The sequence below is a fragment of the Periophthalmus magnuspinnatus genome, chromosome 5 (genome assembly GCF_009829125.3).
Source record: "Periophthalmus magnuspinnatus isolate fPerMag1 chromosome 5, fPerMag1.2.pri, whole genome shotgun sequence".
Lineage (NCBI taxonomy): Eukaryota > Metazoa > Chordata > Actinopteri > Gobiiformes > Gobiidae > Periophthalmus > Periophthalmus magnuspinnatus.
The window spans coordinates 21040013-21067674 of NC_047130.1; the positions used below are offsets into that span (position 1 = coordinate 21040013).

General features: G+C 37.1%; 2 protein-coding genes across 2 annotated transcripts; one reads left to right on the forward strand and one right to left on the reverse strand.

Moving 5' to 3' along the window:
• Nucleotides 1–429: 429 nt before the first annotated feature.
• Nucleotides 430–3195, reverse strand: chchd4b (coiled-coil-helix-coiled-coil-helix domain containing 4b). Its single transcript, XM_033965937.2, has 3 exons — nucleotides 2987–3195; nucleotides 2494–2592; nucleotides 430–1957 (listed from the first exon to the last, which is right to left on the reverse strand). Exons 1-3 carry the CDS (start codon nucleotides 3006–3008, stop codon nucleotides 1644–1646), a joined length of 435 nt encoding a protein of 144 aa, XP_033821828.1. The 5' UTR covers nucleotides 3009–3195; the 3' UTR covers nucleotides 430–1643.
• A 584-nt stretch (nucleotides 3196–3779) lies between these two features.
• On the forward strand, nucleotides 3780–12725 carry sec61a1 (SEC61 translocon subunit alpha 1). Its single transcript, XM_033965936.2, has 12 exons — nucleotides 3780–3927; nucleotides 4498–4565; nucleotides 4657–4722; nucleotides 4823–4901; nucleotides 4997–5128; nucleotides 6085–6194; nucleotides 6779–6932; nucleotides 8038–8198; nucleotides 10080–10277; nucleotides 10479–10670; nucleotides 10759–10835; nucleotides 11471–12725. Exons 1-12 carry the CDS (start codon nucleotides 3921–3923, stop codon nucleotides 11655–11657), a joined length of 1431 nt encoding a protein of 476 aa, XP_033821827.1. The 5' UTR covers nucleotides 3780–3920; the 3' UTR covers nucleotides 11658–12725.
• The last annotated feature ends 14937 nt before the right edge of the window (nucleotides 12726–27662 follow it).

Consider the following 27662-nt stretch of genomic DNA (forward strand, 5'->3'; position numbering starts at 1 on the left):
AAAAAAAAATCACCTTTGGACACAAGCAACCAAAAGAATGTACATCCAGTTCACAATGTTGAATGAAAAGTTCTTTGCACAAAATAAAAAACTTTAACTAATCATCAATCATCTGCGCTGTTTTTTTAGGCATTTGAGAAAATCTAAAAGAACAAAGATGCACTATGTAACTTTTCACATGGAGAGTCCGCCATGTCTTCATTCGATAGTATGACAATAGACATATTTATCTCCACTTTTTAAAGGATTTTTGATTAATAAAACAAATGTAATTGAATAAATGCAAGCTAGATATTGTGGAACATTCCAGACAAAGTAGTGGCGTCATGGCAACCTCTTACCAAAAAGGCTACATACATTTCAACTCCAATAACAAAATGTAGTAGTGACACAAACAGAACTTATTCCTTTTATAGTTTTATTGTTTTTGTGTAGCCAGTTTTACAAAGCTGAAAAAAGCCATGGTCAGATTAAACATTTTCTAGGGTTTGAAACATAAAATACACCCCTCACCTACAGTAAAGTTCTTAATATGGGGCAGAAAGAGTACAAAATAGCCTTATTCTGCAGCTTTAAAAATAAACTGCACAGAAAGATCACATTAAAGCAAGGCAAATCAAAAATAGTGGTAAAGCTATTTTAATTATAAAAGTCTCACACATTACAGTTTAAGTTGTGTTCAAGTAAATGTTTCACTGTAGGTTCAGAAATGATCCGGTTTTCATAGAAAAAAGTTGTGATTACAGTACAGTGTTTTATGCTTAATTATTAAACTAGCATTCAACTATGGTAGATCAGAAATGGAAAAAAAACAACAACAACAAAACAGACTTATCTCTTGTTTGATGCTAAACTGCCATCATTATAGTCAAATTATGAACTAGGCTTGGAACTGTCATTTTTAGCTAAATTTCATCGATAGATTTTCTGGTCGAGTCAACTAAAAAGAGTGAAAATCGATACATTTAGACTGACTATTTAAAAGAAGCCACCAGGGTAACATGTTGCTACAATTTTGGCATTTTGAAAAACAATTTATGATAAATAAGCAATGAATTAACCAATCACACTTCACTGTGATTGGTTAAATCAACCTGTCACCCTGAGGCAGACCAATGGGAACACAGGGTAAACGGAGATGGGATGTAACAGAGTTTGAGCATAGAGCTGCATTTAACAAGAGCACTGACTCACAATATAACAAGCAGTCAATCACACTAGGGCTGCAACTAATGATTATTATTATTATTTTAGTAGCCAAATAGTCAGCAATTTTCTTTTCAATTAATCAGTTAAGTGAACGATTACTACTCCACCAGAAAAGATACACAGTTCACCTTTAATACTACCATCGTATTTGTTGTATTGTGATTTTAATATCTTTCTCATTCTGTAAAGCACTTTGAATTACTTCGTGTACAAATTGTGCTATATAAATAAACTTGGCTTACAGTAAAATGTCTTTTCCATGCGTGTAAGTGTCAGATTTTGCTTATCAAGATACACTGTTTACATAACTGTTTCTATAGTCACAATTATTCCAGTTAACCGTTGCAGCCCTAGTCACACTTATAATTCATTTTATATACTATTGTAACCCAAATAGTATTCTCTTTGAATCCCTGCTCCAATAATCTTCAGTGTTAGCTCTTAACTTCAGATTCTGTTGTATCATTGTCCTTTTGTCCCTCAGATGCAGCATTTGCCCCGCTCTCAGTTGCTTGTTCTTGCTTGTCTTTCTCGTCTTTCTCGTCCTCTTGTGGGTAGAGCTCTGGGTAGCGCTGCATACACTCCTGCATGGATCTAAACTGGTCCAGACACTCGGAGCCTTTCACCTCTTCTTTACTGTAGTGAAAACACGAGAAGGCCTCTTTAAACTCAGAGCCACATGGACCGCTGGCCATGCCCCCCAGACACGGGCAGTTCCAGTTGATTTCTCCACTGGGAAGAATCAGGCCTGAGAAAAGAGGAGATGGGGATAAATATAAGTCTGTAACAATCACAATAATCATGACTCAACTAACATGAAAACTACTGAAGTTTGTGGTTGGATGGAGCAGAAAAATATATGTTTAACAGGTATGCCCAAACTTTTCACACCAATATTGAATAGCCAAAATGCTACACTCTAGTCATTATTTATGTACTACTATTATTCTTACTCAGTGGTGGTAAGTTACCTCTAGATCTTCAGCAACCCTGGAGTAGACTGACAGAAGCAAGGACGATTTGTTTAAAGTATCCTTAGGCAAAACACTTCATCCTCCTTGCCTTGAATGTGCCAAGTTTGGCAGATTAGCAGACTCACTCTGTCAGTCTGCTCCATTATCTATTAGTATTGAATTTTGCCGAAGGAAACAACAGCTTGCACTGGTCCAATCTGGGATCAGATCCAGTGGTACACAATGAAAAAAACAACCTACATTGCCAAAACAGTGACAGAGAGATTCAGGCACTGGCAGCAACAAAATGTAAAAAAAAAAAAAAGCTCACCTCTTTCTTCATACGGATCATTTGGATCTTCTTCCACGAGTTCAGCATTACTTGGAGCTTCGTGGTCTTCTTTGGTGACAAATATGATCGTGTCTTTCCCTGTTGCACAAAACCAAGTAAAACTTTTGTTACAGTTTTTATCTCCATTGACCGAAGCCACATTTTAATAAAGATTGGGAGACTGGACATGGTTAGCTTAGCACGAGGACAGTGTTTTGAATGGATACAAAAGCTAGCATCGTTCATAGCTGTGCCCACTGAGTACACATCAAACATTTAGCCTGTAGCTGGTCAAGGTTAATGGGAGAAACTGTTAGCATAGCTTGGATGGATGCTTTTACACAACATTACAATGAAAATATGCAATAAATCTAGCTACGTTTACATTACCAGAACGGACTACAAATATAGTTCAGTAGGCTAGTTAATCTATGTATTTTTTTCATTCAAAACACATGATTTTGAAGTTAGCCGGCTAGCACAGCGTGGGTACCTTCTTCTATAATCGTCGGCATTTTCTCAACTTTTATTGGGTTACACTCCTTCTATAAAGAATCCTCGCGTTCAGGTTTAACAACGCGATCCATATAAGGTCATCCTAAAGAGAAATAAACCCCGGGATCAGCTGTAAAATTTGATAACTCTCGTATTAGCAGGAGACGGTGCCGCTACATCCATGAGTGACATACTCTTCTTCGGTACTGTCTGCCTGCGGCGCACACAGCTCCATGGCGCACTACTGCCCCACACTGTTTACTGTGGGAATTGCAAGCTCTCATTTACAACGGTTAAGTTATACATTTACTTTGATAACTGCATTTTTTCACAAACTTGATACTTCAGTAATAAATTTTATGCATGCAATCCTATTTTACTAGATTACTGGAAACATACAATTATGTTTTGGTTAATAAAATGCTATAAAACACTAATGATTATAAAATACTTTAAGCATTTAGGGATCCAAATAGATTCACTTTTCACTATTTATTTTCATTATTTACCAATCACTATTTATTTTAACTTGAAAATAGTTTGACACTAAAACTAAGTACATTTTTCTTTCTTTCTTTCTTTTTTTTTTTTTTTTTTTTAATACAAAGGCTAATGCTTTGAATGCCACACAAACTCAAACTGGATATTGCAGTTTGGGCACGTATGAAGTTGAGTAGGACACCAAACACAACTGAGCAGCTGAACCGCCTACAGTAAAACTTATCTACGTGTGACAAATAAGAGGTCTGGTTTAGTACAACTCATGGTTTTAGCTAGTCCTTTAAAAATGCGCCCTCGTCTGCCCGTATGGTGACGTGTCTCTCGGCTATCTCCTCCTCTTTTCCCCGGCGTCTCTCCCACTAAAAGCCTGAATACTCTCCAACGGTGCCCTATTCAGCGATCGGAGGGACATAGGAGGACCTTAGGACACCATGGGTAGTAAGTACAACCTAATAAACTATTCCTATGGCTCAAAGGCTGAAAAATGTGCTCCTCGTGCAAGATTTCCTTCAACTAACTTACTTGGATAGCATGTTAGCTTCAATGCTACCCAGTCGTTCCTCATGCTTTGGAGCTCATTTTTAAACGATCAGTGAATTTAATTAGCTGGATAGACGCCTGCAGAAGTTGATTTAATGCAAGTGTTTATTGGCGTTTAATGTCGTATCCGTGGACATTTGGGGTTATTTTGATTCAATGCTTCCTCAACTTAGCATCCCATTCAGATGTAGTGACAGCGGAGTGATGACGACGCATAAGGATCCGTGCGTAAAGTTGACCTTGTTGCTCCCTGATCGTATTTTACCCACCGCAAACCCAACCATTGTGCTCATTAAGATGCTTTAGTAAATGTTTAAGTTTACTATTGTTGAAATGTGGGTTTATTCAAAGTATTCAATTAAATCAAATGAGCCAGGTTTCACTCCGCCCCCTGCCTTGTTTCTGCCACGTACTGTACAATTGAAGAAGTGAACTGATTTTCCTAATATACTGGTTTTGTATTTACAGTAAAATTCTTAGAGGTGATAAAGCCGTTCTGTGCAGTTTTGCCAGAAATCCAGAAACCAGAACGAAAGGTTTGTGTTTCTGATTATCACACAAATTGTCTTTTATTGGGTAGACTTGAATATTCTATAACTTACTGGTATTTTACATTTTAATTTACAGATCCAGTTTAGAGAAAAGGTATTATGGACCGCTATCACGCTATTCATCTTCCTGGTGTGTTGCCAGGTAAGTTCATAATTATATTTCTAGTCAAACGTGATTATAGAGTAATTACATGACACAATAGATATACAAAGTGACTAATTATCAGTGATTTCCTTCCTAGATTCCTCTTTTTGGTATTATGTCTTCGGACTCTGCAGATCCATTCTACTGGATGAGAGTAATTCTGGCTTCAAACAGAGGTAATTAACTAACTATTATCAATTGCAACATTCTATTATTACAAGTACTCTGTTTTTCATTAAAATATTCTGCTTTTATCTCTTGTGTTTTCTAGGTACTCTTATGGAGCTGGGTATCTCTCCTATCGTCACCTCTGGTCTTATCATGCAGTTACTTGCTGGAGCTAAAATCATTGAAGTTGGAGACACACCAAAAGACAGGGCACTTTTCAACGGCGCACAGAAATGTAAGTTAAATTTAACTCGATGTAAAGCCTAACATTTAATTTCATTAGGATTGAACAATTAACAGTTTGTTCGCAGAGATCATAAAAGCGTGCCCACAGGGTCTTGTAGGCATGTGTTAACCTGTGTTACTTCAGTTGCTCCCACTTTCTTTTCAAACAATGATTAAAAAAAACACAGCCCTAACAGAGTAATTACATATATTTAATTCACTAAAAATGTGTTTTCTGTAAAAATCAAACTTTGTTAAAAATCAAAACTCCACTCAACAAGACAGAATTGGACCTAAAAGTTTCAATAAAACACAATGACATTATTTTGATATTCCTTTAGTAAGTTTAGCTCATACTACAAAGTTATGTTAGGCTTCAGATCACATCAAAACATTCTATAGGCCAATAATATTTAATACAGATGGGGCAGCTAAAATTAATATTGATAAAATGTAGATTTTTGTTGTAATATAACAGTTCTAGGGTCTAGTCACTGAAATGATGAGGGGTAATTTTTGTGAATTTTCATTTTAAATATTTCATAGCAGTGTACAATATAATCAATAGGGAAATCTGACTCTTGATCCCCATCTGAGAGTAGAGAAAACCACCAATTCATACTTTGCATTGACATCATGCTGGGGGTGTTCTACATTTATGTTTATGGTGGAATGTTCAGCACTTACCTTGGTGATACGACTGTAATTTTATTTGTAAGGGACTTTTTTTTATACAGCTCACCTAATTCAGTTCCTTCTTGTCAGACTTTTTTAAAATAAGCTTAGATTAAAGTCCAACAGAGCTTCAGACAGAGCAGGGCCTACTGTTAGCATCACACCCTTAAGGCATGTTGATGACATCAGCTGAAAAGTATCAATAGTTAGGTGTAAAACGTGTGAAACATTGTGGAACATAATAAAATCTATTTGATCCATGGTCTTACCCCTGCTGTCTTGCTGCTACAGTGTTTGGGATGATTATCACCATTGGTCAGTCCATCGTGTACGTGATGACGGGGATGTACGGAGACCCCTCAGAGATGGGGGCTGGGGTCTGTCTGCTGATCATCATCCAGGTGAGAACAGGAGGCTGGTTTACAAAGCTGAGCACACAGTTTACATGACATTGGTAAATGGACGCAACAACAGTGAATTCCCACTTTGAAAATCTCAAAACATTGCTGATGTCAGAGTAGTCTCATTTTAATTTTACCTAAATGTACTTAATATAAATGCTATAAATTAAACTTCTAGATGTCCTCTCCTTATATGTATAGTTCCGTATCATGCGGTTACTATGGATTATTTGAAAACTCAGATTTAAATTAAATACTTTGCTTATTTCCTCGGAGAATGTGACTGCTTCCACAATATGACATTAAACTTATTTATCTTAAGAGAAGTTTTTCTGAGGTGTTTTAAGCAGTAAACACATGCAATTAAATACATGCAGATGGACACATTTAATGCCATACTGTGGAACATTAACATCTCCATGGAGACTACCAGTCCACCTTGAGAAAAATAACTAAAAACATAAGTGAGCTAAACTTAAATATAAAAGAAATAGTGGTGGTACAAAGTGTGCTCTGCTCCTGTTGTATTCAGGCACAATGGTTCAAAGTCTTGTTCATATCTTAAAGGTTTTTCCTCTTCTCAGTTGTTCGTAGCCGGTCTGATCGTTTTGCTGTTGGACGAGCTGCTGCAGAAAGGATACGGACTCGGTTCAGGGATCTCGCTCTTCATCGCTACAAACATCTGTGAGACCATTGTGTGGAAGGCCTTCAGCCCCACCACCGTCAACACCGGCCGAGGTAATCACGTACACAAATATGACTGCACGTCGCTCTATAAGTGACATATTTGGTATTAAATGTCCTGTGCAGGTTCATGTCTTACTTATGCAGATATACAAATAGTCAAAACAATATTATTAATTACTATTATCAGTATTAATGTGTGGAGACTATGCAACCTGCTTGTCTCCATGGATGTGCTTGCTTTGCCTGAAATGAATAAACTGTATGACTTTAAACCTGGCAACAATGTGGGCCAAATCATTCAGCCACTCTGCCCCCAAACTCTGGCTGTCTCAGATGGATAGGTTAAAATGTTCCAGACAACTCATAACATACCTCTTCAAATCTGCATATTCACTGTAACCAGACTATAACTATATAAATATTTCAATTCATCTTTATTCCAGACTCATGGTCCATTTTTAAAACGGACAAGGACGGTAACAATACAAACCGTAAATATTTATGTTTTAAAAAGACAATTATACCAGTGTCTCCACAATATTTCTTCAGTCAACTGCAGTTTTGTTATATTATTCTCATTGTAATTTTAAATTGTTGTAAATGTGTGTTACTGTTTTAACTTGCTTTTATTCTAAGGTATCCTCGGGTATCTGAAAAAGCAGGAGCGGTGCATCTTTATTAATTTTATTTGATGGCACCTTTTTAAGTTTCGATACTGATTTCAATACTATAGATTTCAAGTATTGACCAATACCCAATATCAACCGATATCAGTGTAAAAGTTATTTAAATTTTAGTTTAATGGAAATATATATAAGACAAAACTGATCCAAATGTGTTGTGTAGCTGTTAGTTATAGCTCAAGTAACGACAGAACAACTTGTGGTCTTATTACATCGATTTATACGTCCAACCAGGATATCGACTGAACCGAAATTTGGAAGCTGATACCACACTCATGTTTAACCCCACAACATTATATTCCAGTATGGCATAATCCAAAGTTCTTTATGGTGTTATTCATAAAAATCAAAGTCGATGCAAGGCTCTATATCCCCCACTGTAAATACCCACTTTTGTCTCATTCTCCAAAAAGATTCTGTTAAAAGTTTGAGGATTGTTGATCTAAATCTAAAACCTATTGTTGTGTTTTTAGGCACAGAGTTTGAGGGAGCCATCATCGCCCTGTTCCACCTGTTGGCCACTCGCACAGACAAAGTACGCGCTCTGAGAGAAGCCTTCTACAGACAGAACCTGCCCAACCTCATGAACCTCATCTCCACCATCTTTGTGTTCGCCGTCGTCATATACTTCCAGGTTAGTAACATTCTTAAATCCGTTGTTTCTCATTAAAGTCCAGAATTAGACAAAATAGATTTCTATGAACTTTTAACCATGTCAGAATATTGTTACCTCCTCAAAAACATACCTGGAGTTGTGTTTTGCTTCATTCACATATGTTTTGTGTATGTTCACTGCATTTGGCTGTCTACATCTTTTGAAGCTCAAAATGCTCTGGTCCACCTTGTGATGTCATGAAGTGGTATTTCTTAAGTTAACACCTACCTTTTTACCCTTTTGTTTAATAGGGATTGGCAGTTCTCAGGCTGAAAGTATCTAAATGCGTCTAGTGAAGGTGCATGGAGTTTAAAAACACAGTGGAGCACTTTCTGTATCACCACATGACATCACAAAGTGGAACAGAGTGTTTTAAGTTTGAGAGAAGGACTAACTATGTAGGGTTTGTGTGTTAAACATGTGTGAATGAAACAAAACACAACTCTAGTTATGTTTTTGATGAGGAAATATTATAACAGATCGAAAAATGGTGCAGAGGAGACTATGGTGGCCCCTCATAGTCTAAAATTCTTGCCCTCCATAGTCTAAAAACAACCTGGACTATCCATTGGCAAAACAAAACACACATTTTTGACAATTGTCTTATCATAAACATGTGAAAGTAACTGCACTGGGCAAAAGGGAACTGCATAAGGATTAAATCTAGGCAATAAATGACATCCAAACACCACAAAAGATAGAAATTAAATGTATAAAATTAATAGAAATGAAAATGATTTGTGTCACCATAGCAACAACAGAACCTATAGAGAAACGCTGTATTGTATTGTGTCTATAACTTAGATGAATGGACTGTTAAATCAACCACAAAATGGGTAAATATCACTTTAAGCCAGGCATGTTCAAACTATGGCCTGGAGTTCAAATGTTTGACTAGTTTTTCTTGGCCCTCAGGCTCTCTACTTATGCTATTTTTGGCCATTTCACTAGTGTTTTGGTTTTTTTTACAGCAAGTTTAAAATATCCCTTTTTTAAAAACCTAACAACATACATTTTGATTTGAGCCATGAAAGTTCTTACTTGAATAAAGCTCCAGTTACTAAGACAAACCCGTGTTAAAGGCATGTGCCAAAGGTTGTTTTGTTACTCAGTACCCAACATAAGAGTTTGTATATTGGCATCTGTACACCTCTATGTGGCAGTAGGTTTGTTTTGATCTGTCCTTGCATCATCCAGAGGCAAAAACAAAGAACTATACTGATACAAAAGATAAAATGATACACAGTAATATAAACATAATAAGGTATAATAGAAACAAGTTGGCGCATTTGTGTATTATGTCTATGCCTTATACTCAAAGTAGTAAAACTAAAGTGGGGTCAAATATATAAACTCTACCTTTTTAGTTGCGTTAGTGATCTTAAAGCTTTATTTGGAACATTCCTCTCCAATGTAATTCGTTCACTCAAACAGATCACCACATCATAATGAAGTCAACCAAGTATACACACCTAACTGACTCACATTTAGTCATGAGAAAAAAACGGGGCTGTAAGAATTGTCTTTATCAAATCTAAATTGTAATTTTGTAATTTTGAATGAATATAAATCAGGGCTGTAATTTTAAAAAATACCATCATTTCAACAAAAGTCTTATTCTGCCTAAAAGTTGCTAGTTTAGTTCTGTACAAACATATTCTAAATTGTGATTCTTGTATTACTTTACTAGTTCATAAGCCTTTTTCTGTCTTTTTTTTTTTCAATTCTACTGGACGTGTTTGAACAGAATTGTATTAATAAAACGTAAATCACAAATCTAATCTTAATGCTTGTCAGAAAAATTGCAGTTTGATATTTTCCCCAACCCTCTCCTGATGCATTTCTGTCTTTTTTCCTCAGGGCTTCAGAGTGGACCTGCCCATTAAGTCTGCACGTTACAGAGGACAGTACAACACTTACCCCATCAAACTCTTCTACACCTCCAACATCCCCATCATCCTGCAGTCTGCCCTGGTCTCCAACCTCTACGTCATCTCCCAAATGCTCTCCACGAGGTTCAGCGGGAACTTTTTGGTCAACCTGCTCGGCACCTGGTCTGTGAGTATCAGACAATGGGTTTTTCATTACATTTTGGACATGGATATAGCTAACCTGCTAGTCGCCGCGTTCCAAAATATCAGATCATTACACTATAAATATCACCACCAGAGTCCAGATTGTGCAATGATGTGGATTTATTTTCAAAACGCTTAAAATTTTTATCACTGATTTTAACCCGGTTCCTGTCTTTTCCCATAGGATGCTACCTCCGGAGGTCCAGCGCGGGCCTATCCTGTGGGGGGGCTCTGTTACTACCTCTCCCCTCCTGAGTCCTTCGGATCAGTTTTGGAGGATCCGGTCCACGCTGTGATCTACATCGTCTTCATGCTCGGCTCTTGTGCCTTCTTCTCCAAAACGTGGATCGAAGTCTCTGGATCATCCGCTAAAGACGTGAGAACTTGGGAATCAATTTTAGACATTTTAGAATTTATTTTTGTAGCTAATATTTTTTTTACCTATTTTAATAATTTGTTTTCAGGTTGCCAAGCAGCTGAAGGAGCAGCAGATGGTGATGAGAGGCCACAGAGAAACATCAATGGTTCATGAACTCAACAGGTGAGTTCATGACACCAAGTGATGAACGAGTGGAATGTTGTATTGTCCATTTCCAGTCTTTTTTTCAATTCAAGATTCCTTTTTTACTCTGCTTATGTAGTTCTATGTATTGGTTTTATTACTGTCATAAAACTCATTGGATAATCCCCAAGTTAATAGTCAATAAGTTAATAATATGCATCCTGTTTGAGGCTAATTAATTTGAAAAAACGATCATACCTTTTCTGTAGTTTCTTTAGATTTTTCTTCCAACCCTGAAACTTTCAATGGATTTTAAATTCTAAGAACAGGCACACATGAGATTGTAGTGTTCTGGTGGAAGGAAACACACTGAATTTCTTCTGGTTGATTATTTTCTGAAGACGAGGGCTAGTGTAGGCCATAATCTATGCCAAAATAAGAGAAAAACAACAGCAGTCTCAACTCACTAGAGCCAGTCTCCAAAACAGATCAGTGACTGCCAAAAACCTTCACATCAACTTGTCGGCATAGCAACCAAGTGTCACATATAAAAGCAGTTACAAGAACAACAAAAGGTGTCAACTCTGAGCTAAACTCTTCTTTTGTGCAGCTGACAGAACATTAGTTAATGCTCTCTTAATAACCCCTGTTTTGTTTTTCTTTCCTCTCCTCAGGTACATCCCCACTGCGGCTGCGTTCGGAGGCCTGTGTATTGGAGGTCTTTCTGTCATGGCCGACTTCCTGGGTGCTATCGGATCGGGGACTGGGATCCTCCTCGCTGTCACCATCATTTACCAATACTTTGAGATCTTTGTGAAAGAGCAGAGCGAAGTAGGAACCATGTCTGCTCTGTTTTTCTAAACCACAACCTCTACAGCAACCCACCTCCTATAGGATTATTTTTCTACTTTTGTCAACACCTGGACTGGAATTTGCTCAAAGTGAATATTTTCAGGTTGTGGGAATAATTCATGGACTTTGAGAGTCTTGGGGGTTGCACAAAAACTTTCACAAAATATTTCAATAGTTTTCTTTTTTGGAAAATTGTTTAAAAATATATTATCTTTCTGTATCAAAAGTTGTTTTGAGACTTGATACAGATGCTGTGCCCATCTTTTATGCCATGAAAAACAGTCCATGTGAAGCTTTCTATTTGTTTTATTGTTGGATCAAACTTTGAATTTTGATTTAAAACATAATTGCTTTTTATTTCCCTGTTTATAAAAAATAGGGTCTTGAGGAAAAGATTATAGGCCCCGTTTATTGAAAAGTACTCCTCCAATTCAACTGTTTTTAAGGTTTAAAATGGCTGTTCCCAAGACAAACAGTATTATATCGTTCTCATGTCGTTCTCGTTGCTTTTTGCTGGTGACATTCAGGTAACTTCTGTACATAGGCCATACATAATACCTTTGTCTTAAATGTAAAATAAAAGTCTTTTTGAATATGTAAAATGCATTTCAGAACATTCTCAATAAATCATTTTGTTTAAAAAATATCATTGTCTGTTTTGACCCACAATGAAAATATGAACACACTTTTCTAAATTGTAGTGTAGTTTTCTTGTGTCGCAAATCCAGAATGATATCTCTGTATTGATTTTTGTTTTTGTTTTTGTTTTTGTTTGTTTTTATTTTTGTTTTTGTTTTTTTGAGTGACATGTGAAACAAAAGAGCTCATTGGTCACCTATCATTTATAAATAAAATCAAATTTATCTCACCACAGATTAACAGAGTTTGGTGCTTTGCTCATAGATTCTGCAGAAATCCATATGTTTTTCATGTGATTTATTTTCCCTTTATTTTTCAATTGGCTGATCCATCTGATTAGCCTGATATTTTGGGGGATTATTGATTATCAGAATGATCTAAAACCTGCCTGTAAATGTCTTGGTTAAGTTATGTATCTCATATAAACAGTGAGTTGACAAAAAATAAACACAAAACTGCACATTTTTCATCAATAACCTTGTTTGGAAGATTACACTAAACGTTTAAGTTTTTTAAATTTTTAATCTGCTCTTTTAGGAGCCTTTGAAAATAGTTTTTACCTCTTGACAGTATTAAATATTGTAATTTTGTTTTATTATTAATGTTAAACAGCTGTCTATTTACGATGGCCTGATTCTTTTCATAGGATTTTTAAAATGTTGGTTCCCTCGTGGCCATACAAAAAAACCCTGGTGGCAATTGTGCACATTGTAATTACAAAATGCATCCACTAGAGGGCGCCACCAGTTAACAATCACATTCAGACAGAGGAGTCAGTGAATGTGGCTGGATGTAAATAAACATTTCTCTACATTCAACTCTCAGGGGTCTATAGGTGCATATATTTATATTCAAGATAAAAAATTTGAATATAAATTGTACATTCATCATCATTATACAGTTTGTTGACATTAAAGATGCAGTATGTAACTTTTCTTGTGCAGGGTCCACTTCCCTCTTGTCTTCATCGATGTTATTGCTTTTGCCTGAAATGTTCCACAATATAAATATAAACCTTTTTTATTCATGCAATTATTGAGTTACATGTTTTTTATTGCACAAAAACACATTGAAAAACATGTATTATTACTGAGAGTGGGTTGCCTCCACAAATCTGACTTGTAACATGGCATAGGAGATCCTCTTGCTTGCCTCCATGGAATTAGATACGTTTAATGTTATACTGTGGAACATCAAGTCAAAAGAAACACATCTCCATGGAGACAAGTTAAATAAAATGATGAGTGCACTCTCCAGATGTCTCATGTGACCAAGCCTATACTGCTTTGCACTTTTCAGACTGGTGGCAAAATAAATTAACAAACAGTCAGAGAGAAGACCTTCTGGTATTTTATTTTATTTTTTTTTATCTTTGGCAGGGGATCTTGTTCCATCCCTTGTAGTGCCCCATTGTGTTTTTCTTTTACCTTGCCTTTTGTATCAGGGTTTGACCTTCAGGGCCACCATAGCGCGCTTTCTCACAGCTGGATCTTGTGAGAGCGGTACAAAAATGCAGTGTTCCTCTGTGTTATATAAGACCATGGAGACCTGTGAGTGGAGGAACGTCTCATGGCTCCAGGTGTGTGAGACGAGCAGGGAACAGCACGTTTTGTAACTTCTGATGGTTTAGACTAAATAAAACTGTATAACACCCACACCACCAGGCAAAAGTTTGGACACACTTTTTCATTCATGTTTCTTCTTTATTTACATGATTATTTACATTGGGTTTGTGCTACAACAGAAATAAACCAAAAAGACAAATTCACATTGCAACGACAATGATTGAAAGATTTAAATAAAAAAATAAAAAAAGATTTGTCTTCCAAATATTACTTACTCCAGTCGTGGAATGCTATGAAGTAAAAGTAGTTAAGTAGTTAAATTTTGGGCATCTGTACTTAAGTAGATGTTAAAGTAGATATTTTTACTTTTGTTTCACTACATTTGAGAGCAAATATCTGTACTTTCTACTTCACTGCATTTTTGAACGGGACTGAAAAGTAAAAGTATTTTTTATTATGGTCTGAGATCTGCTGAAAAGGCTGAGAGTTTATTTTTAACATGTTCATTATTTTAAGCAAACAAAAATATAAAAACAGTCAGAAAAAATGATGATTTGTTTCTGTTGAACAAAATTCAGCACAAATCTTGAAACTTTATAAGACCTCAAAATCTGTGGGAAATACTTTTTATTCTTTAAGTACACTTTTAAATGGGTACTTTAATGCTTTTACTTAAGTAGATTTTTTCATGTGATACTTTTACTTGAGTATTTTTTGCTCCAGTATTTGTACTTATACTTAAGTACCACATAAGTAACACAATTGAGTACTTCTTCCACCACTGGATTACTCTAAAAATCCATTCATGAACTTACACATGTACTCCTGCTCTTTTAGATGAGTAGATTTCTGAATGTAAACACACCAATAACCAGATCTGACTGGGTCATTATTAGTTCATCTGTTTACTCCAGTTGTCAGATTTTTATGACTGTGTAAATATAGTTGCTGTAGTGTGCTGTCATACTTTTACATTTCAGGCGAGATGTGGGAGAGAATAGTCACAAGATCACCATGTGACAGAGACAGCCCCTCCCACAGCCCACTGTCTGTCCCCCAAGGACAAAACTACAGAGGAACGTTTATATGTGGAACAAATATAAAAAAAAAGTTACTATAGTTTACAATGATACTACATTCTGCAAAAAAGCACGTAAAAGCAATAAGATTCTAAACTGCACTAAACTGATTCAAGTCCTATCTAGAAGACAGGGAGTACTTTGTTGAAACTGGAAAATATGCCTTAGACAAAATGTCCCTGACCTGTGGAGTGCCCCAGGGGCCAATCCTGGGACCCCTGTTATTCAACCTTTACATGCTGCTGTAGCAAAATATTTTTTTATGAACATTCTCAAAACCTATTAGTGATAAAACGTTTATTTTGTTATATTTTCAATTTTGAATAACCTTGTAAAATGTTTTATTTTTTATTTTAGTATCAACACTTATTACTATGTACTATGGTTCCATGGTGCCTCTGTCCCACTGTCAGAACAGGGCAGGATGCATACTGGGAGACCAAGCGTTGCTGTGCACTAATTTATGCCTTTTTCCACTGTTTTAAAGGTGCACTAAACCTGCATAAAAAGACCCCTGTCTCCTGTGACCATTCTGTCCACACTACACTGCCGTTAGGCCAGTTAATACGCAGCAATAATGTGTCTTACCACAACTCTGCAGATGACACTCAGATCTATGTCTCACTGCAGCAGGTAAATATGGACCAGTGGATTCACTCTGCATCCAACAGATCAGTGTGTGGATGTGAAACAACTTTCTCCAACTAAACTCAGACAAGACTGAAATCATAGTCTTTGGCCCAAAGAAACATAGAGAAAGTGTCCAGTCTCTGGAGGTGACTGCTAAAAGTCTATGGGTAATAATGGATTCAGACTTGAACTTCAACAGCCACATCAAATCAGTAACATCTGCAGCTTTTTACCATCTCAAAACATTGCAAAAATCAAAGGTTTACTGTCAAAGCCTGACTTAGAGAGACTTATCCATGCATTTGTCTCCAGTAGGTTAAACTACTGTAACGTCCTGCTCCCTGGCCTCTCCAAACAAGCATTAAAACAGCTGCAGTACATCCAGAACACTGCTGTTTGGTCCTGACTAGAACCAGGAAGTACAAGCACATGTGTCCTGTGCTCAGGTCTCTGGCTCCTGTGGCTCAGGGAATAGACTTTAAAGCAGTTCTGCTTGTGAACAGGTCTCTCCATGGACCAGCACCAAAGAACATCTCTTACATGTTAGTGCCACATGAACCATCTCACACTCCGAGGGCTTCAGGGACCCAGCCCCTGCGGGTGCCGAGTCAGGACTAAATATGGAGAATCAGTGTTTCAGTTCTGTGCAGCTAAAACCTGGAACAGTCTTCCTGAAGATGAGAGACAGGCCTCTACTTTGACAATGTTTAGATCAAGGCTCAAAACAGTTACGTTTAGCTGTGCAAATGACTGAAAGGGTTTTATCCTGCACTGTTTTAATGTCTTTCTTATTCTGTAAAGCACTTTCAATTACTTTGTGTACAAATTGTGCTATACAAATAAACTTGCCTTGCCTTGCCATCTGCAGCTATATCAGCGTCAATATGATCAGATTTGTGTATTTCTGTGGGGAAGATGGCCCGATGTGGTAGGAGGCAGACTGACATAACAAGTGTCCAGATGGGCTTCGTTAATAGATGACTAAGGCTGAAATGCAAAAGTCAAGAAAACAACATAAACTACACTACATTACACTGAAGTCCCGATAATTAACTGAAACAGGCAGGTTTTCTTCTCACTACTCACAAGCCCACCCACTAGGTAAGTCCATTTTTTGCAAGTACATAAATGGTTCAAGCCCCTTAACAAATGTGTTTAAAATAAAGCTGGAAACACAAGGTCACTTAACTCAAATATAGAAATACATAAAAAACACAAATGACTCCAAACAGATTACCTCTCTATATGGTCTGACCCATGACCTCAACAAAAGACTACAAAAATGGCCGACATTGGGCACGGCTCCTCTTTTTCTGAATGGTGAGCCAGGTAAGTATGAGTATGTATGGATTTAACTGATTTAACTGTTTTAGCAAATGAAGTATATTTAAATTAACAAAGTGCTGTGTGGTAATTTAACTGAAGTGTAACTAAATAACGGTTTATAAATGTTTATCTGTTTAGCTGCATACAGTAAATCAGGAAAATAAAATGATTCAAATGACAAATGAAATGGGACAAAGTAAGCAAACCTACTACTAACCGAGTGACTCCCATCTACAAGTGGAGGGCAGGATTTCAGCACTGGGAAGACCTTTTTAACACTGACCCCCCATAGCAACCATTGTCATTTGTGACCAGCCAGCACAAATAAACAGTTAAACAGTCGCCTGCACTTTAAAAAGCGTCAAAATGAGTTTCGTTTTTTATAGGCAGCAAATAGAAACCCACAGTCACAGCTTTGAAAGATGTCAGGCCTTAAAAATCCAGGTTACATAAGTTTCCCAATTCACCTCAAATGATCTGGAGACCCCCTGAGACGGTCGCGCCCCCCTCTGTGCTTTTGAAAATCACTGGGATACACAACTTACAATGTAGCTAATTGAGATAAACCGGGGGAAAACTTCGACCCATTCTTCAAGGTCAGAGGTGATGTTATCAAGTGCAGTGTGACCCTTCATCAGACCAAGCTCTTAGGAGTAGCTAGCTGGAGGATTGGCCCTTTGTGTGGTTTAAAGGGGACATAGTATTAACATAAACAGTAATGTAATGTCCTTCACCATTAGATTACCTCTTTTTTCATCATTATCATATTTGCATGTTTGAATAATCCTGTATTTTTCCGTGTTTGAGGCGTGCACGCTCAGAAAAAGCCTGTTTTCGCTTACTATCTCCGCCATAGACTGTATAAAGAAGCTAGTTTAGCAGGGAGTGGGCCCTTAGCAACGCTGTCAATCAAACCTGTTGCTAACACGAGCAGGGCCGATGTTCATGTTAATGTTCATATCTTAATTTACGGACAGGATCATTCGAGCGGGTTAATCCGAACATTTTAAGAGCAAAATGACGAGTTTGACAGCAGCAGTTACAGAGAGAGAGGCCACAGTTTTTCAATATAAAGTGAATTGAAGGCAGAGTCGATGGAGCTACAAATGCGCCCACACTCACTTCCTATATGGAACATGGCCGTTAGCAGGTTAGCTATGTCCATTTATATATATACAGTCTATGATTTCCTCCCACTCTGTACTAAAGTCAGAACCTAGTCCATACATGTATCGGTTTCAAAAATGTCACACAGCCACAGTAAAACCACATCAGTGAAAATCTGCTGCTTGTCACTATGAAGAGGCAGGCTTCTCACTTCTGCAGTTTTGCACAGGAAGTCAGTTAACCTGTTGTTGTTTTTTTAAAATATATTTTTAGATCAGTAAAGTTTATCAAGAACAAAATGCAAAATGATGATCTATGCATGATGTAGTTGAATATAAAATAGCACAACATGTCTTCTTTTAGGTTAAATAGAGCTTGTTTTAGGTTGAACAGGGAAACTGGAGCACCTACCGGGGACAGCATGCACATTACACACGTTTAAACCAAGAGCCTTTGTGCTGTGAGGAGCAGAGAGGAGTCTTTATCAACCTGGCCCAATTCTACCCCTCAAAATATGACCTATTGAATATCCCTATAAAGTTCCCAGCATGCAGCAGACCCCATACTCCGCGATGAGCTGTGTGGGTCAGTAGTGGTCCTCACGGGGATTTAAAGTCCTGGTTTAGTCCTGGTTTAGTCCTAATCCTTCGGTGATCCACTGAGGTACATAATGTCCTGACCTCTAGCTTCGACTTACATAAACGCAGACCTCCTTATGGACCTGGCACTGGTTTGTGAGGGAAAAATACAACAAGGCCAATGTAATGATGGTTTATGTAGTTACATTTTCAAATACTGCATTTCTGTACATTATTGCTCATTTTTCAAGCATCATGTTGCAATTCTACCTCAAAACCTCTTTCAAGTTTTAACAGCTTAACTTTACCTGCCCCAATCTCCATTTAAAATAAACTACAGCATATTTTGAGGTCAAGTTGAAATATAAGAAACATAAACCGTAAAGCTGCACTGTAACGTTTTGTTTTGCCACTTTCTTGTCTCCACGGAGATTTCATTAGTTGGAATGTTATGAAATCCATTCTCACTGTGGTCAAGGTTATCGCTCCGTAGATCTGACCTGTACCTTGACTCGCTTGTGAATCATTCAGGCATATCAAGAACACTGAGAAAAGTAAGCAGGACATCGTGACCCATCAAAGCGGAGCAAAATTTCGAAGCTTGTAACCATGTGGTAGTTGTTTCCCTTCACCATTTACTCATCAAGTTGTATTTGGAGTGATTCGTGCATGTTTGAGCAACCTTTAATCGCTTATTTTCAAGACGCCATTTTGCCGATCAACTCTTCTTTTCACCGGTACACGCCCACTGCTCTTTACTTGCATCGTTTTCTAGTTGAATTTTCTTTATGTATGTAGGATTCTGCAGCATTGCATAGCTATTTTGGTAGAAATTGTTTTAAAATCCGCAGCTCCCTACTGTGATCTGCAGCTATCCATCAGTGACGTCGACTCTTTGCTGTGATGACGATTACGGCGACGTCAGCTCCCATTGGGCACCACAGTTTTCTAACGCTAAGGCAACGGACTTGTTTCTTTTATTAAGTCGTTTTAGATGAATATTGCAATTTAAAACATCCGAATTACATCCAAAAAACACAATGATCCACGTGTGTCATAGATTATAGCTATAAAGCAGACACAAGCATTTAAATAAACACATTATCTGAGGTCATCGGTTCATCCAAAGTTAAAATGCGTGTCCAACTTGCACAATTCTTTACACGTGTTGTTTGTCCTGCCTATAAAACATTAGCTAGAAAGGCTAACTGTTAACTTCATCATGAAAAACTGAATCTCTGCATGACTGATCCAAATAACATGGTTCATGGTTATATTTCCTTTACTGCAGAATATCTCTCCAAACATTTGCACGTCTTTAAAATCAGGTCCCTTGTGGGATTTCCACTCATTGTTTTTAATGTTTCACATGTATCAAACCCCGGCACGTTGCACATTACATAACTGACATCTGCTTTTGATTTTGACACCAAACTGAAACTTGCACAACAAAGTCAAGTCCATCACTGTAAAAACCTTACAGATTAGGAATGTAAACAGACTTATTTTCGACTATGCGCATAAGAAAAACAATATTTATTCAATGAGGTAATCGCATTGTTACAACAGCAAAGTAAGAACAGCATAAATGGAACAAAGGGTCAAACTAACAATTATAGTTTGGAAATCAATCCACTAATCCAAAGTTTGCCATTTCTAATCCCGCTCTCAACATAAACATCATTGGTAGAACAGGCAGATCCACTGACCCACAGGTTGGCACAAACACTGAAGGCGAGGTTGGTCCAGAGTGTTGCCTAAAGTGTATTTTTCTGAGCGTGTATTGGATCACAAACCACTGAGTTAATAGGCAAACGCTCTACCACTGAGCCACTCTGACTAAATCATACAGTGGCTATGAACACCTAAAAACTATAATCTATAATCTGATTTCTGTCATGTTATTGAATTAGCATGCAAACAGAGATGTTACTGTTTGGGAGTGATCTGATTTCGTTATGGGAATATATATGACAAAAGTGTACCTAATTTCTGTGGTAGAACGTAACAAAGTAAAAGTAATAAAAATGTACGTACAAAATTTAAATATACGTACTTTACTTAAGTCAGTTTTGCAGTGGATACGTTTTACTTCACTACATTTGAGAGAATGTACCTGTACTTTATACTCCATTGCATGTTTGGACAGGACTGAAAAATAAAAGTAGTTTTATTATAGTTTGAGATCTGTTGAAAAGGCTGAACAAACACAAATATACCAATAAAAACAGCCAGGAAAAACGATTGATTTAATTGTTTCTGATAAAGAAAATTCAGCACAAATCTTTATCAAAATCACTACATTTAAAAGATCTAAAAATCTGTGTAAAATACTGGTACTTTTTACTCTTTAAGTACATTTTTAAGCAGATACTTTAATACTTTTACTTCAGTAGATTTTTTTCATGCAATACTTTTATCTGAGTATTTTTTTGCCCCAATACCTGTACATTTTCTTACTGAACTAGTTACATCGTCCATTGCCAAATTAAAATTTTAAATGTGAAGTTTGCATGTTCTAGTCATTTTTCCATCCTAAAAACTTGTAAAATGAGCTATTCCTCAACTCAGGCATGATTTACAGAGCAATTAAAGCTACAATACGTAACCTTTTTGGTGGAGTGGATGGGATGTTTCACAGTATGACAATAGTCAGGCCATGTTACAGGTCAGATCTATGGAGAAGCTACATGTTTTCAGAGCATTTTTGAGCAATAAAAACTGAATAAACTATTTTTTTATTAAGAAGTTTTCGTTCATGCTATACTGATACGATTAAAGCTGTTGTTATTAAGTGTTGTACTGTTAGTAATCAGTAAACTGCAAATAATTACAAAAAAAAAGAAAAAAAAAAAATCTCAGCTGTGACCCACCACTACTTTGACCTACAGTCTATATTCTATAAATCCTATCTCATTTCTGTGACCTGCTTGGCACATTGGACCGCTCTTACATCAGCTGTAGGGGGGTTTTCTCTTTCCACTCTCAGTACAGTCACCCCCAGTTCATCCTACAGACACATGCCCCACCATCTGATCCAAAAATACCCCAGACAGGACGGGACTCGCACGCGCTGACATAAGGGAGCATCTATGCGGTCTGTGATGATCCGGATTAGCTCTGATGGTGACTGTGCTAAACCCTCTAGCCTTGGTTCAAAGTCTGCAGTCTGCCAATCACTGTAAGATTCTTCACCGAGACTGAATACTTCATATATGAATGTTATGACAGAGGTACATTCATGCAAAACCAATGGCCGTATATAGTGGGATCATATGGGTGCATGTGTCACAAATTACTGGCAGGGCTTTTGGATGGGATCAGTATAAGCCACGCAGGGCTTAAAGGGACAATAGAAAGATTTTTAAATATGAAAATTGTGATTTATTCTCTGATGTGGAGTTATCACACATGGCACATATATACATAAACAATGTGAAAAAGAGACTTTGATTTCATTGTTTTAGTTGCATCAATAACTTAATATGACACATTTTCACCCCCAGAGGGTGCGTGCCCTACTCTGCTCTTTAGTGCCTTATCCCATGTGTGTGATACGCTCCTTGAACCTGTTGGTTTTTAAATTTTCAAGTAGAAACAGCCAACAGACAAACAAGATGCTGTGGGATGCAGTTGGGGCCGTACGCTTCCCCTACTGTCTGGCGAAACCATGTAAGATGCCGACAAAACAGGTCACTACACCGTCACGTGACCCTTCTGAAAATGTCCCTAAAATACATATATACATATATGTATAGGTTATTATTCTGTAGTTTTGTTGTAAATAGTGTGGTTCTTGTGTTTTAGTGTTGTGAAACAAAAAACAAAAAACCAAAAAATTAAGAAATACGCAAAAATATGCCCCCAACAAAATCAATAAAATTTATTCTAGTACAGCAAAAGAAAAGCATGTTCCCTGGGGTCCCCCACTATTTGAGAAGCACTGAGCTAAAGTTTTTGCTACTCCCTCCCAAATATGTTCAAAAGAATATGTTCTGATGATTCACTAACCAAGCGAAAAAGAACAAACTAATTAATCTTTCAAATAAAATTCTTGAAGCACACTTGTTTTTGTGATTCTTGTCAAATGCCAATTGAGTGAATAAATAAAATAATAAAAGTTACTTAAAATAAAGTTCACAGTTTTTGTCCTTTGTGTTCAGTGCACTTTGTTCAGTGGAATATTTCTTGTGAAATATATAGAAAAGTTACAATCTAATAACATCAACTTCCATTACCTGGTTTTCCTGATTAAGAGGTCACTGTTGTATCATTTGTGTACTCTTCACATAGAGCTTTTATGTGTGGACTTTGCATGTTTCTGCCTGTGTCTCGGTGGGTTTCAATAAGCAACACACTAAAGTTTGAGGTGAGAGAATTTTCCTTGTGTTCAAAATGATAAGTGACCAATGAGCAACTTTGTTTCACACATCACTGAAATTAACAAATCTGATTGCACGGTAGCCTACTGTCTGGCCTGAGGCACGACGAGGGAGTGGTGCCCAGACCGATATCCTGTTTAAAAATACAGGGGCAGATAGTATGGATTTGTCAGGTGACTAGTTAATAGTAATTCCATAGTTGCACAACACCTTTGAGGTCATCACTCACTACTCTGACATGTGTCCTCTGTTTAGTTAGAAGGTGGTTAATTTACCAAGGACACACATGTTACATTACCCATAATGCACCAAAATTATTTAGAAGAAAAAAGGGGCATGATATATATTGCCTTTGAATATATTTAAGTTTGACTGAATAGGCTAAAAACAAGGGGAGGTAAATGTGGAAAAAATCTTAACTTTTACTGAAACTTTTTTGTGTTTACTTAGCCTACATAATTACAGGTTTTTCATCAGTTAATACTTTCCCATAGGCTACATGAATAATCCCAATAATCCTAAATAAATAAATAAATAAAAAGTTCTTGGTTTAAATGTATCCCTTTATTTTGTTGACATAAGCCTATTAGGGTATTTTGGATATTTTTAGAAATTGGTTTAAAAAAAAAAAAAAATTGCCTGGGATCCAGAATACACACATCCCAACACTTCACGAAGATATGACTGTGGCCTTGTCTCAATTCGCCAAAATGCCCTTAAATGCACCGTTTGAAGTGTGCATCGAAGGGCATTACGTAACTTCCGGTGCGACAAGGCCTGTCCCATTTCATGCACCCGACGAATGCACCGGACAAATGTGCCCTGCGTTTCCAGCGTTTCCATGGAGATCGGCCATAGCTGAAGAGTGTATCCGAGCACACTTCGCGCACTGCTATATCCCATCATGCACCACGGCTACGCAAAAAAGAGAAGAAAATGGGGTCTGCTACGCAATACACGTTCAAATGTTCGTACTGGTTTATCTCACCTCAGTTCGCCAAATGCATACACCGGCACACTCAGGTGACCTTTAAATCATGTTTTGTGAATAATGGCATTGTGGCAAAATACACTGAATCACTGAAACACAAATCGTATAGATACTTTTCTTGCCATTTCATCTATTTTGCTGTATGCTCTGTGCTGCCTTGTGGTTGATGTTGTAGCTGTGAAATGTACATAGTCTAGTGTTTCTTCCCTGTGTTTTTAGTTTCATTTGAGTGACAGCTGGATGTTTATGATAGGCTCTATATGACACAGTTACATAAGGATCCTCTGGCCTCCTTCTATAAATTCACTCAGATTTATGACAAAGACAGATGCTGCAGGCCAACCCAGGATTACACACGTGGCCTCGCTGTCTGTACACAGTTACATGTGGAAAAAACATGACCCAACAGAAAATATGCTCTTTCAATAGAACTAGGTTTAATAAAGGTAAAGAATAGTTAAAGATGCACTGCAAACCTTTCTGGTAATTGCTTTTCTCCACAGAGATGTCATTGTATTTCCTGGAATGTTCCCAAGTGTGGTATTTATTTCATTAACCGTGGTAACAAATATCTGAGTTCCTGAACAGAGAGGCTCCAGCCCCTATAGAACCCCACAGTATGGCATTAAACCTAAGTCTAAACGCAGTTGAAGCCAAGAAACCAAGTTACAGGTCAGATCTATGTGTGGAGAGGTGACCTGACTCACAGTAAGAACCACAGACTGTATATATAAATGGACATAGCTAACCTGCTAGCCACTGCATTTCAAATAGGAAATGAGCATGGATGTGCACTTCCGGCTCTGGTTCCTATTCACTTTTCACTTTACACTTTTTTCTTTGGAAAACTGTTACCGCTCTCTCTATAACTGCTGCTGTCAGGCTCATCATTTTGGTCTTAAAATGTTCGTATTAATCCGCTCTACATGATCCTGAGGTTTTTATTTCGCTATTGTGTCCATAAATCAAGATATGAACATTAATAACAGACAAATCAGGCGCCTTCTTTCCCCAAGGTCGCTCCTGCTAGTGTTAGCAACAGGTTTGATTGACAGCGTTGCTAAGCGCCTGCTCCCTGTTAAACCAGTGGTGCAGGTTAAAAGGGGCGTTACCTTCAACAGCCTCGCTCCGGATTGGCTCTTTGGTTGCTGTGATATTCTCACTCGGAATTCCAAATAGGGAACTCCAAATTGGCCCCTATAACCGCTAGCCTCTACGAGCTTCATTTGACTGGAGTTGAACGCGATAGGTGACATCACACTCACTTAGTCCACTTCTTAACAGCAGTTGAAGCCAGGTTACAGGTCAGGTCTGTGTGTGGAGAGGTGACCCCACTCACACTAAGAATGCATGTTTTCAAAGTTTTTTTTTTTGTTTGTTTTTTTTTGCAGTAAGAACCACTGTAATTAAATAAATGCAGGATTGGAGATGGACACAAGAACGGGGCAAACCATCCACTACAAAGTTACATAGTGTACGTTTAAATAATAATATCAAATTCAAATATCAAAGGCGATACTAGTTATCCACACAGTGACTATCTGATCAGAGTTTATTGGGCCGCAAAGTTCAAAGTTCACTCGTTAGCTCCGCTCTTAAATGTAACTCAGAGCCTGTGATAAACCTCTCATACAGTGTGATAGGATATTAAATGAGTGAGCACCTTTATCATGTCGTAAACTAGAATTCACTGACCTGTTCTTATCAGTAAAACAGGTTCAGGCCACAGAAGGACATTACATAAGACTCTCGAATCGCACTCAAACCTGTGACAAGATAACCTGTTCTGACATGCACACTTCACTTGCTGTAAATATTACTACTTCTACTTACCTGTCATGATAGCAGACTTTGAGGTACGGTATATATCGGTGAAAACAATTCCATATATGCAGTATCGGTGATCTACAGCCAAAATCCAACTATAGTACAGAAAAATAACAAAAGGACCCCATTAGTACAAAGGAAATCTATTAATGATAAATATTGACCCCTAAAATGAATAGTTTGAAATAGTAATTATGGTGACAGACTTAACTCTACCACTACTGCTGCTTTGCTTGACCATTTCCGGTGTAAAGTGATGTTTATGAGGTTTTTACGTTAAACACTTTATAAATGTGAGGAAAACTTCATTAGAGGACTCTTATTTGTTTACAAAGGTACATCATTATGTGTCAATGTTAACACCTATGCTAATTTCAGAGCCTAATAAATATTTAACTAATCTACGCCTTGAAATTGGCATTAACATAATTCTATACCTCCATAACTGTTACCTATAGCAACCATAATATTAACAAGGGCCAAAACATGTCCAAGTTAAACAATAGTTATGGCTTGATAAATATAAATAAAAGTGTTTAAACTGTCAGAAAAATGTGTTCATTGAGTGTAAATTGTCCTTGATTTTTGATGTAATTTTCAGTGTTCGTGACATAGAGGTATTTTGTTTTAAAACTCTCCATTACTCCCTCTGTTTTTGTACTTTTCTCAATTTTTCACAAACTCCCTCTTAACTGATACAAAATGATAATAAATATTTACCACAGCTACTATCACAAGAAACCAACAAGAAAACCTATGACTTTAAGCTTAACGTTCAGTATACTTTATATTGTTTTATTACCAGTATGTTGTGTCTATAATAAAGTAAGTGATATATGAAGTACGCAGCCTTAGTGAAGTATAGCGCTTAATATATGGCGTGATTGACAGACTGAGTATATGAGCAGATGGCAGCGATGCTTCTGTTTCAACTACAGAACATGTATTTGTTGACTGGATTCTATATTATTTTTAACAGTAATATTCCTTCCTTTGTGTCTCTTTGCTTCTGCCTCTTCCAAACTGTATTTTGTTTGTTTTTGATTGTTCATTCCTGCCAGAACAGATGGCGTCACGGTAATGCATGTAACTGATGAACCTTGACCGCCACAACTTGACTTGTCTGTTCCCACTTAAAAAGGAGATACAATGAACCAGCCTACATCTTACATCATAACAACACAGGCAACAAGTGCAGAGAAGAGATTGCATCATGTTTTTGAAGGACAAAATATGTATATACACGAGTAAGACAATGTTTACTATGTTATGTGTTGAGTTTTTACTGTCATAATTTAATCTTGTATCAGGAAACAACTACAGAATGAATGAACGAATGAATAAATAAATGGTAAATGGTCATATTTTTACATGCTCTCTCAATGATGTTTATGTCGAAAGCGGGATTCGAACCACCAACCTTCGGATCAGTGAACATTTATTTAGAATAGTATTTGATCAAATTTTAAAAACTAATTTCTGAGACTTGTTTTGCAGTTTACATCAGTGAAATGTACCACTCTGACCTGCATTCATCAATCATCATGTCATTTTACTACGAGTACTATATATAACATATCAGTGAACAGCAGTAAAGCACTTAAAGTAGATTTTCCATAAGATTTGAACATACAGAAACACATCCTCAGTGTACTGCACCGTATTTTCATCCATGTTTAAAACTATGAATATTATTTACAACCTTCAGCTTCTAAAACGGGGCCCATTAAGATTACTGCTTTGACCTACTAAGTGTGCACATGGCAAGACAAGTTTATTTGTACAGCACAGTTTGTACACAAAATAATTCAAAGAGCTTTACAGAAAAAAAATATTACATGAAAATCACAATACAAACAAATCAAAACATAAATAATCATCATAAAATCA